The sequence below is a fragment of the Sarcophilus harrisii genome, chromosome 4 (assembly GCF_902635505.1).
Source record: "Sarcophilus harrisii chromosome 4, mSarHar1.11, whole genome shotgun sequence".
Classification (NCBI taxonomy): Eukaryota; Metazoa; Chordata; class Mammalia; order Dasyuromorphia; family Dasyuridae; genus Sarcophilus; species Sarcophilus harrisii.
This window is the reverse complement of record NC_045429.1, coordinates 362,866,314-362,877,193: the sequence shown is the minus strand read 5'-3', so window position 1 is coordinate 362,877,193 and position 10,880 is coordinate 362,866,314. Positions and strand designations below refer to the sequence as shown.

At 49.2% G+C, this 10,880-nt stretch overlaps 1 protein-coding gene across 3 annotated transcripts; it reads left to right on the top strand.

Annotated features, from left to right (window-relative positions):
• Positions 1–1,480: 1,480 nt before the first annotated feature.
• On the top strand, positions 1,481–9,488 carry TAGLN2 (transgelin 2). Of its 3 annotated transcripts, none has more exons than XM_003767865.4 (5): positions 1,481–1,579; positions 6,961–7,162; positions 7,740–7,914; positions 8,306–8,408; positions 8,561–9,488. In XM_003767865.4, exons 2-5 carry the CDS (start codon positions 6,983–6,985, stop codon positions 8,700–8,702), a joined length of 600 nt encoding a protein of 199 aa, XP_003767913.1. In that variant the 5' UTR covers positions 1,481–1,579; positions 6,961–6,982; the 3' UTR covers positions 8,703–9,488. The 3 variants fall into 3 exon arrangements, with proteins under 3 accessions (XP_003767913.1, XP_012403471.1, XP_031822702.1); XM_012548017.3 differs by having other exon boundaries at positions 1,498–1,585; XM_031966842.1 differs by lacking the exon at positions 1,481–1,579 and adding an exon at positions 1,805–1,901.
• The last annotated feature ends 1,392 nt before the right edge of the window (positions 9,489–10,880 follow it).

Here is a 10,880-nt window from a genome sequence, read left to right as displayed (position 1 = left end):
CAAGGGTATGGGGACACTAATAACGCCCCCAGTTGGTACCTAGGCACAGACACTGGCTGGGTAAGGGGGAGGATTTGGGTAGCACTGTGTCCCTTAGGTTGAATTGGGTTTCCCCAGAGGGACTTCTCCTCTCCCCAGGGCAATGAGGGAGGATGATAGCTACAGAGATCTCAGGGTCCACCCTTGCCCCTTCTGTGTGAGTGTGGTGTGGGGGGAAAGTTTTTTACAGGCAATTAAAGAGAGACTGAGAATACTTTACTTGTGTGTCGTGCCTGGCTCTGAAGCTGAGGAGGGAGAAGTGGGAAGGAGACTAGGGCCATGAATGATAGGGATGGAAATTCCCCAATGTGGAGCACGAGTCCCTCTCCAGCAAAGGGCCAGACCCAAAGCTGGGCCAGAAGGGTGACGCCTGAAGGAACGGCCATCTCTGGCACTTCCTACTCTAGTCTTAGCTATCTGCCTAAAAAGGCCAAGTCCCCTCTGAGGAGACCTCCCCGCCACAACCTTCCTTTCTGCAACATGTTAAGGAATAATAACTGAGATGGGAAAAAATGGTGAGGGAAAGTGGGAGAGAAGAGTCAGCCCTGAGCTCCCAGAAGCCAACCCTACCCCTGCGTCTGGGGCCCCCGGGTGGAGAGAGTGACTTCACTCTTACCACCTGTCCAGGCTTGAAGAAGGTGGCAGGGCAGAGCGGGACAGGGCAGGCCAAGCAAACAGCACAGGATTGCCTCCTTGGCCTGAAGAGCCAGCCGAGGTGGTTGTGCAAAAGCCAAATCAACAAGCATTATAAAGCACTCAGCACACCAGGCAGTGTGCTAGAGGCTTGGGACACAGAGGCAAGAACAGTTCCTGCCTTCTAAGGAGCTCACAGTTTAAGAGGGAAGAGACCACAAGAAGGGAACCATGTGCAAACAAGGTATAGGCAGGATACATATTTTTGGAAATAACCTGGGAAGGAAGGTGCTGCTATTAAGGGGAAATGAGGTGTGTGTGTGTGGGGGGAATTCTGCTTTCTGCAGAAGAGACTGGCACAAATCTTGAAATCCACCTGGCTGGTCTTAATTGCCACTTTCCTTAGGAGAAAATCCCTTAACTTCTCAGACTTCAATAATCTTATCTGTTGTCTGGACTAGGATTAAAGGTCCCTTATCATTCTAAATTCCAAGATTCCATGATCCCTTTCTCTCACAAACCTTATCTCTCTTCCCCTTGGGCATAAGGAGGGAGAGGAGGAAGAGAGTTGTCTCAGAGTGTGCCTCAGTTTCCCCATCTGTTGTTCTTATGATATGTACACATAAGGGTGGCGGGAGTTTTCAGCTCCGAAGTTTCCCAATCAGGTCCATATCTTTGGAGTCGTTCATGGAATTTGAGGGAGGTACCTCCCAGGAGCCCCCGTGCTCAGCCTCGCTCCCCCCTTGCCTTCTCTGCCCTGCGCCTTTAAGTCCTCGCCTGTGGCCCCGCCTCAGGCCCGCCCCCTCGGCTGAGGCGGGAGCTGCCTGAAAACCCCCGCCTCGGAAGCCCAGTGCCACTCTCTGCGCGCCGCGCCCCAGCCCGCTCCCCTCTGCGTCCACCGCCCGAGGTAAAGGTGAGCGCCGAGGCCGGGGAGGAGGGAGGGCAGAGGGAGACCTGCGCAGCTTGGGCAGAGTCGGGGGGCTGCGCCGGGAGTCCCTGAGAGCAGGGATAGGGTCGACTCCGCGTCCCGTGCCGTGCCGCCCCGCCCGTCCTCTGGATTGGCTCGGCGCTAGGCTAACGGGACAGGTGGGGCACGGGCGGCGGCCCTTTTCTGGCGCGCGGAGCTTGGGCTTTGCCGGGCCGCAGAACCGGTGTCCGTGCCCTCCTCTCGAGCACCGGGGATGTGGGAGAAGCGCTGGCCGGGATCTTGCACAGGGAGGAAGGGGAAGGTGAGGGGCTAGCACGGGAAGGGACCCGGTATAAGGATCGGCGCCTAGCGCGTCATTACCCTCCTCGAGGAGGGCTGCCCCCTTGGCTTTTCCTTGACCCCTGGCACTTAGATTTTCCCCTACCGCTCTTCTCACTTCTCTGTTCGTGGTACACGTGTGGGGTGCCGCTCTCCTTTCCCTCAACTCTCTGCTTTCTTCTTTAAAACTTTTCTCTGGAGCTTGATTTCAGGCCTCCCAACAGGGAGGTGTCCCCAGAGGCACTGGGCTTAGCACTAGGTTAGTAGCAACCTGGATTGGTTGCCTCAGTAACCTTATTCTTTATTCGCAGGAAGATCAGGGTCCGCACTTTGGTCCCATTCTTCCACTATTGGGAGGGGGGGTATGGCGGGGTTCTTTCCCTCCTGAGCAGTCCTGGCTGCAGCTTGACCTGTCTGGCTCCCATGGCCTTGGATTGGGGAGGGGGGGTCTTGCCCCTTCCCTACCCCATCCCCCCTGCTGCTGGGAAAGCCTCTGGCCGTGGCTGTTAGGCGGGCTGGCTGCCCAGACCACTGCGTCACCCTGGCGGCGGGTGAGTCATCTCTCAGTAACGGCCAGGGTGTGGTTTGGGGGGGGGGGGAAGGTAAGGATTAGGGGAGGCAAGGGGCCGGACGTACTGGGCTAGAGAGGGATTAGCAGTCAGTCCTCCAATAGGAATGGGCTTGGAAGAGCATGGAGGATAACAGATCCTCTGGGCAGGGGCCATCGAGTTTCGATCTGGCTACAAGGATCTGAAGGATTGAAATAGTTCCCTCCTCCCTATTCTTACTACCTTTCTGAAAAGGTATCCATCTGGAAATTGGACCAAAGGTGCACCGGTGCATTGCCTGGTACACAATAGGTACTTAATCAATGCTTTTTGCGTTTTTGGCTTATTGGTACCCAGCTGGAAAGGGTAAAGGTGCGATTTGTATATGGAAGAGGATTCTGGATTTTCCCTCCCAACTCTCTAGTACATACAGCCTTGAGCTTTCCATTCCTGTTTTGTGATGAATGGGAAGGGAGTGGAGATGTTGGGGTGGAGCAGAACCTGGAGGGGACCCCAGAACCAACAAGTCCTCTTTGTCTTTCTTTTCCCCCTCCCCCATTATGCCTCTGTCTTCCTGTTCTCTCAGGGCTAGATTCTGACCTCATTTACCCCTCTGGGAATTTTCTTTTGTACATATTGGTACTAGTCTTGAATCCAGCTCCTACCCCCACAAGAACCCCGAGTCTCCATATGTATACTTTCCCACAAGCTGACTGGCCTGCAGGTTCTACCAAATTATCTCCCTGCTGATTCTATAGTGACCCCTCCTAGGAAATGCTCCTCACCCTGATGGTGCCATCTCCTCCTTACTCCAGATTCTTCTCTGAGCATTCTCACCCTTGTCTGCCTGGGAGGGATTGTCTTTGTGCCCTGCCTGACGCCTCCACCTAGCCCCTTGTACTATGTTTAGTATACAAAACCCATAGCAACAGCCCCCGCCTGACCTCCTCCTGCCTGCCCTCCCTTCCCCACCCCAGCACACCCTCCTCCCGCCTAGCCCTTGTGGCTTCCTGTTTGTGTATCTCTAGCGTTCTCCACTTGGGGCAGGGGGGGCTGCCCTATGAGGGACACTGTAATCAGACTCACTGCCCTCCCATCTCCCTTCCTTCTTCCTGCTCCTGTTATCCCCTCATCCTGTGAGCAGATTCCCCCTCCTTCCTTCTGTGTCCCCTTTCAGCATGGTCTGGAAAATTAACTCACCCTTTTTCCTCCATCTTAGAGCCTCCATGGCCCTCACCACAGTTTTCCTCTTCCCCTGGCATTGAGATTGAGGCTGGGGGATGAAAGGGAAGCAGTACAGGCTTGTTCTGAGGCTGGGCTTGAGTCTAGTAATTTGAGGATAATAAGGCATCCCTTTTCTCTATTCCTCAGCACTTAGTAACTTGGAGGATAGGATCAGGCTCTTGTCAGCCTTTCTGGGTAGAGATGAGGTGTCCTGCCTTCCCCCCCCCCCCCCTTACCTCTTACTCCTATATACTCTCCCACCTTGTGCAGCCGTGAGTTCTGTGAGATCTATGTTCAGATCTTGCCCCCTCCCTTCCTCTTAACTGTGCTTCCATATTCCTGAGCTATCCAGCTGCTGGCTTTCCATGCCTACTCTGGTTTAAGCATCTCTGAGGACCCCACACTGACTTTCTAATTTAGTGTATCCTCCCCTCTGGGCAGAAACCTACTCTTTTCCCATCCAGGGTAGGAGAGGCAGTCCAAAGGGTTTGCTGCCAGGGTGGGCCTCTTTACCCTTAACAGCCCAGCCGGAGCTTGTCAGCTCACGCCTGTGATACCTCCTTCCTCCCTTCAGCCAGGATGGGGAAGGGAGGAAGAACAGCTGTTGGCCAGGATGGTTCCTTCCCAGGGCCCCTCCCTACTGCTCTGGCACCACGGAGTGGCTGGAGCTCCAGAACATAGCAGACACTGCAGCTGGAGCCCCCTCCTTTGCCAGCTGTGGCCCAGGCCCAGGATAGTGGAGGAAAAGTGGTACCTCTGAATTCCTTCCCTCAGGGGCTGTTTGGTATAGAAGTCCTGGGTCTGGTTCAGCCCTGAGAGAATAGAAGGAACCCACTTATTTAGACATTATCGTCCATTCTTTCCCCACCCCCTGTACTGGGGTTAATTATTCTCTTTCCTAACTTGTGCCTTAGTGCTCCCTGGGTCATTTAATACTGAACAGGACCCAGATCTGAGAATCAGGCATGTAAAACTCAGTTGATCCTAGGAGATGGGAGCTCAGAATTTAACCTAGAAGACGTAGGGGCTTACTTCTCTTCAAAAAGGCCACCATGGAATTTTTCCTCTCTCCTTACATCCTCCTCTAAAGCCTTCACAATCTCAGGGAAACACAATGAAGTTTGGAAGAGGAAAGAAGTCCCTTTTCCAACCTTGTCCCTTCCCCCCTCCCTCCAAACTTTATCAGATTCCTCAGCTCCATCTCCTTTACCAACCTCTCTACTCTTAAAGTTGATGAGGGGATCAGATTAGAGTCCAGGAGTTATCCATTCTCCTCTCCACTCTTGATCTCTTTTGGGGGAACGAATATGTGTGTTGGAGGTAGGGAGGATGCTTGTTTAATAAAGTTACAAATAGTTGAAAGGAACTTTCTAAGCAGGAAGTAAATTGTGACACTTGATAAATTGGGATAGAAAGGAGGGTTTAGATATTGAAAAGAGGCTGAGACACTGGTTCTCCAGGCAGAGAACGTGGGGCTTTAAGCTATACCTTTCTTCTAACCTTTTCATGACGCTCATATCACAAGGGGGAAGGACTGTAAGGGGTATGAGCCCTGGTTATCTTGAATAATGAATTCAGAACCCTCAACTGGATCCTATTATGGAAAGTTGGATGGAGTAGGAGGATGGGGATAGTAGATCGGGATGACCACTTCTGAGACTTGATCTGCAGGCTTCTGAAGCTTGTGCAGTAAAGGAAACAATTTCTTAGCACACATTAACCTCATCCTGTCAGTATCCAGGAATACCCTTTTTTGTGTAGCCCTAGAGCTTATCCCATAATTCTGGGGATAAAGGATCCTGAAAGAGAGAGGAGAAATGGCATAGAAACTGAACAAGTCTCCATATGGGGCAGTAGAGTTGTAATGGGCCTGCCTAGACAAGTATATGGGCACTTGTCCAAGGTAGGGGGTGGAAGGTGAGCATGGGCAGCCTCTTGGCACAGTGTAGACATTCTAGCACAGGCTGGCAGACAGGAAACCACCCAACCACTTTCTCTTGTATCCCTTTGACTCATGCTTCTTCCCACCTCGTCTCCTGATATCTATCCCATCTGGTTAAGGGAAATTACTCTTACCTGGATTCTGTAGAAACATGCCATTTTAGAGTTCCTAGAAATCAGGGGTGACTGATTCCCTTCTTATAAATCTTATAAATCTACTATCTGCCAGCCTTGAGCATATCAATTGTAAACCATTCCTGATTCTACTCCATTTACTTGGACTGCCTTCTAAAACCTTTTTTCTGTCCTCATTACTCACCTAAGTACTACCTAGTTTTCCAGGCTAAATTCAAGTCCTCCATGTTCCATGAAGATTTTCTTTAGTACCCTAACACTACTCCATATCTTCTGAGTGCTAACAGTTATTAGCATCTGTACCATACAAATGAACCTGAATTAGAGTATTCCATAATTGTTTCATGTGTATGATTTCATCTCACCACTGAATAGTAAGCTCCCTCAATGGAATGTAAGCTCCTTAAGGGCCAGGTCTGTTTTGTTATTTTGCTGTCAACTTGATTAGTGCTTAATAAATTGAATTCTTGAATGAAAGACTTTCAAAGCTGGGTTTTCTTTTACATTGCACACAGGGCCTGGATGGAACTAGGCACATAGTAATTTCTCAGAAAATGTTCTTTGACTAACTTTACCCAAGTCTATTTGCCCCATCATACAAATCAGACTCCCCGATTAAGGGAAAGTACTCTCATCCGGATTCTGTAGGAAGATGCCATTTTAGAGTTCCTAGAAATAAGGTGTGAAAGAGACCATTCCCTTCCTATAAATCCACTATCTGCCAGCCTTGAGCAGATCAGTTGTAAACTATCCCTATCTTATTGTTTCCCTGTCCTTTTCCTCCAATACAAAGAAAGGGAAAGGAGAGATCTAGGTTAAAATGAGTGGAGTTGATTACTGTTCATTTCGTTAATTTGCCCACAGTTACTAGCCATACGTTTTGGAGAATCATACATGGGTATGGGTTGTATTCTCTGCCCTGCAGGGAACAGTAAAAGCAATTAATGCATGCTAAGATTTGGGAATAGAAATCAAAAATAAAAATAGTGCTAGTCCTCAAGGAGCTCACATTCTACTGGAATATAATGTATTCCAGTAATTTTAGTCTTAGAATCATCAACTGTGTGATCTTAGGAAAGTCTTTTTATCTCCTGGGCTTGTTTCCTTATATTTAAAATCAGGAACTTGAATTAGATTAGCTCGAGAAGGTTCAGTGCTTCTCTGTAACCAGAGTATGGGGGTGTCTCCTCCCAGATATCTGTACCACTGTCTCAGAATGGCCAACAGGGGACCCGCATACGGACTCAGCCGGGAAGTGCAGCAGAAAATTGAGAAGCAGTATGATTCTGACCTGGAACAGATCCTCATTCAGTGGATTACCACACAGTGCCGCAAGGACGTTGGGCGGCCCCAGCCTGGGCGAGACAATTTCCAAAACTGGCTCAAGGATGGCACGGTGAGAGCCGAAGCTCAAGGAATGGGAGCAGTAGGGAGAGGAGACAAAAATATAATTTCTATTTCTTTAGCCCCTTAGGATTTACAAATTGCTTTATTTCGATTGATAGACAGGAAAGCATAGAAAGAGTTCAGAAGGGTTCTAGTTAAGGCACTGAGCCTGAAGGTTGAACCAGGAAGGGGAGGAATTGGGAATTAACTACATGGCTATTCTGAAGGGTTGTTAAACTTTGCAGGGGGTTCTGTTCATCGTTATCCACTGACCATAGGGCGAGAGTGATCAAAGTTCTAGAAGAAAACTTGTAGAATATCAAGCTGGGAGCTAGAGAGCTCTTGCGGTTTTGGGTGGGCGTTATGTAGACAGGAGTTCTCAGATGATCTTGGTAGCTTCAGCCGGATGCTCCTATGGACACTCCAGGCTTTCCCAGGGATACAAGATGTCATTTCTGCCCTGGCTTTTCCTCTTCTCCCCCTCTCCCCAGAGGGCCCTCCTCTGGGCAATATTGGGCCCAGATAAAGCAAGCCAGGAAAATTGTTCAGTGTGGGATGTGCCCTTTCATGCCATTGCCTTCTCCCAGGTGCTGTGCGAGCTTATCAACAGCCTGTTCCCTGAAGGCCAGGGCCCGGTAAAGAGGATCCAGGCTTCCGGCATGGCCTTCAAACAGATGGAACAGATTTCTCAGTTCCTGCAGGCGGCGGAGCGCTACGGCATCAATGCCACAGATATTTTCCAGACTGTGGACCTCTGGGAAGGTGAAGCAAAGGCGGGGAGATGGGCCGAGGGCTGGAAGGCAAGGCTGGATGTGGCGGTGGTGGTGGGAGGGTCCTGGCCACATTTCCACATCTCTTTGGGATTGGTTTAGGTCTGTTAGCTCAGAGACCTGCCCCAGAGCTGCTCTGAAGGGTGGGATGGAAACCTTGAGGTTGGGGAAGGAGAATAATATTCAAGTTACTGATGAGCAAGGATTTAAAGGGCGGAGTAGCATTTTGAAGGAGAATTAAAGGAAGGGGTTGTGGTGGGAGGAGATGGGGGTGGGGGAAGAGTAAGAGGATTCACTGGGTTGGTCTCTCCTTCCCAATATTTTGGGAGAGACTCAGGTTCTCTAAGGTATCTAGATCTTGTGCCTTCACTTCTCCTTCCTAGGAAAGAATATGGCCTGTGTGCAGCGGACACTAATGAACCTTGGTGGGCTGGCAGTGGCTCGGGGTGATGGGCTCTTCACCGGAGATCCCAACTGGTTCCCTAAGTAAGTAAGGGGACAATCCACCCTCCCCAGAGCAGGTGGGGATATTTTTGCCTACTTTTATAAACAGGGTGGCAGGATTTATTCTGTCATCCCTGGATTCCCCCTTGCTCAGAATTTCCCTTGTGGCTGACCCTTGTTTTTTCTACCACCAGGAAATCCAAGGAGAATCCCCGAAACTTCACAGATAACCAACTGCAGGAGGGCAAGAACGTCATCGGGCTGCAAATGGGCACCAACCGTGGGGCATCTCAAGCAGGCATGACTGGCTATGGGATGCCACGCCAGATCCTCTGATCACTACTCTTCCCTACCTGCCCTTGAATGGTTAATATATTTCTAGCAGTGACATTCCCAGGAAGCCGTGGAACGCTCAAGCCACTTCTGTCCCCATTCCCTCCTTTTCTCCCCTTCTCCCTGCCCCTTGGTGGCACTACCTTTCCCGTTGTGCCTACAGATGTCCAGCCAGTGCCTTTTAATCTCGAACTTTCTGTAATATACTCCCTTCCCCCAAATCAGCAAAACTGGACCAACCACCCCATCCTCCCCTCTCCTGGATCAAACCGGACCCCTTCAACATTCCTATTCATTCTCCCACCCTGGCTTGTCATATTTGTGAATTTGCCCCTCATATTCATCTGCAGGCCAGGCTTCAGGGCACTGCCTTGAAAGGAGCTGAACATGGGACCAATTTCTCTTCCACAAGATTGTTCTTCCTGTTCCCCGCACCCCCAGCTTTGCTACTGTGGGGACTTAATTTATAGGGAGGAGCCTGTGGTGGCTGTTGTCCTGGCCACAGCTGGACTTTGAAAGCCACACATCTGGATAGGCCTCCTTGGCAGGGGCCTTTTTCCCCCTTGGTTCCTCCCTTCTTGGCATTCCCTTCTGCCTGTTCCCTCTTTACCCAGTAGCCTGAGACGGGCTTGGGGAGTGGTGGGGAGGGGGGATGTCCAGGGAGGTGGGTTGGCCCTGCCTTCATTTCTCCCCTCTTTTCCCCCTTCCTCAGAAGGCCCACCCAAAGTGTAAAGCTTGAGGAATGTGAGTTTGCTGATCTGAATAAAGATTCTCAGTCTTTGTAAGATGTAGCTGGCCTGTGTCTGAGGGAGTACAATGTAAATGGGAGGGAGAAGGGGAGAAGGGTGCCTGTCAGAAATGGAATTAAGATAAGGCAGGAACAAAGGGAAATGACCCTGGAAGGGGAGGGGATTTTCGGGCCTGTTTCTTCATCTGTAAAATGAAAGGACTTTTTATTTTTATCTCTAACTAAACCCTGTGCTTTTATGTTCACCACTCTACTTTCCTTTAGGATATCTCTCACCTTAGAACAAAGGTGGGAATTAACAAGGACATCTTTCTAAGTTGTCCCTGGGGGAAGAACTATGAGTTGGGAGAAAAAGCATTTGGGGCCTTGGGGAACAATCCTAGACAAACATGTCTATTTGTCCTTTTCTTCTCTGCTAAGGTGGAATTAGGAAGACTGTACTATTTTCCCCCAAAGGGAAAATAGTACTGACCTCTTTCCCAAGTTGGGCCAATATACACATCTATCTCCATTCCCATAGGCGTGGCACAGCCCTCCAACTAGCCATCCCAGCACTTAGGCAAAAGATCCTGTGGAAAGACCTTGGGTGGGGAAGAACAGTTGTATCTGGTTAAAATACTGAGAGCATGACCTAGTGAGGAGAATATTGAATTTAAGAGTTAGAAAAACCAAGGTTCAAATTCTATCTCTGATATTTACTGGCTGTGTGACTTTGGGCAAATCGCTTAAATTCTCTCCAACCTAGTTTTCTCATGTATCAATTGAAAAAAAACATATCACCTACCTCCTGGGGTTGTTGGGAAGATTAAATGAAGTAATATGTCCAAAGCACATTGTCAGTCATAAAGTGCCATATAAATCTTAGCTGTTATTTTTACTACCTACTTATGAAGTTGTTGTGAGGCTCAAATGAAATGACTTTAAAGCATAATACAGTTATCCCCTCCACATTGCAACTTTACCCATCTTGCAGGATGGCATTAGAAATTAAATGGGAATTTTGGGGGAGTTTTGCAGAAGCCACAGATGATACATGAAAGCCATAAGAGGACAGAGAAAAAGTTTAGAAACTCATGAAAGTTTAGAAATTAAATGGGAATTTTGGGGGAGTTTTGCAGAAACCACAAGATGATACATAAAAAGCCATAAGAAGGTAGAGAAAAAATTTAGAGAACTTGAGAGAAAAAAATTCAGACTTCTGTACAAATGGTGGGCCAAATGATTTTAATGGGGATTTTACAGGTTGCTGGGGGGCTGTGCCCCTAACCCTCAAGATGTGGAAAGGATTGTTGTATAAATACCAGTTACTAGTAGAGTTGGAGTTGGGTCCTTGAACTAAAGAAAGTGGCTTGTTATTAACTGGGAAATCAGTCAACTTGAGGTTGAGAGGGGGTTACTTGGCACTCTGTTGTCTTCATTTTTCATGTAGGAAA

Coding starts and splice junctions, on each gene's coding strand:
- TAGLN2 (XM_003767865.4), top strand. CDS start 6,983: ATGGCCAACAGGGGACCCGCATACGGACTCAGCCGGGAAGTGCAGCAG. Junction 7,163..7,739: donor ACTGGCTCAAGGATGGCACG/GTGAGAGCCGAA, acceptor GCCTTCTCCCAG/GTGCTGTGCGAGCTTATCAA. Junction 7,915..8,305: donor GACTGTGGACCTCTGGGAAG/GTGAAGCAAAGG, acceptor TCTCCTTCCTAG/GAAAGAATATGGCCTGTGTG.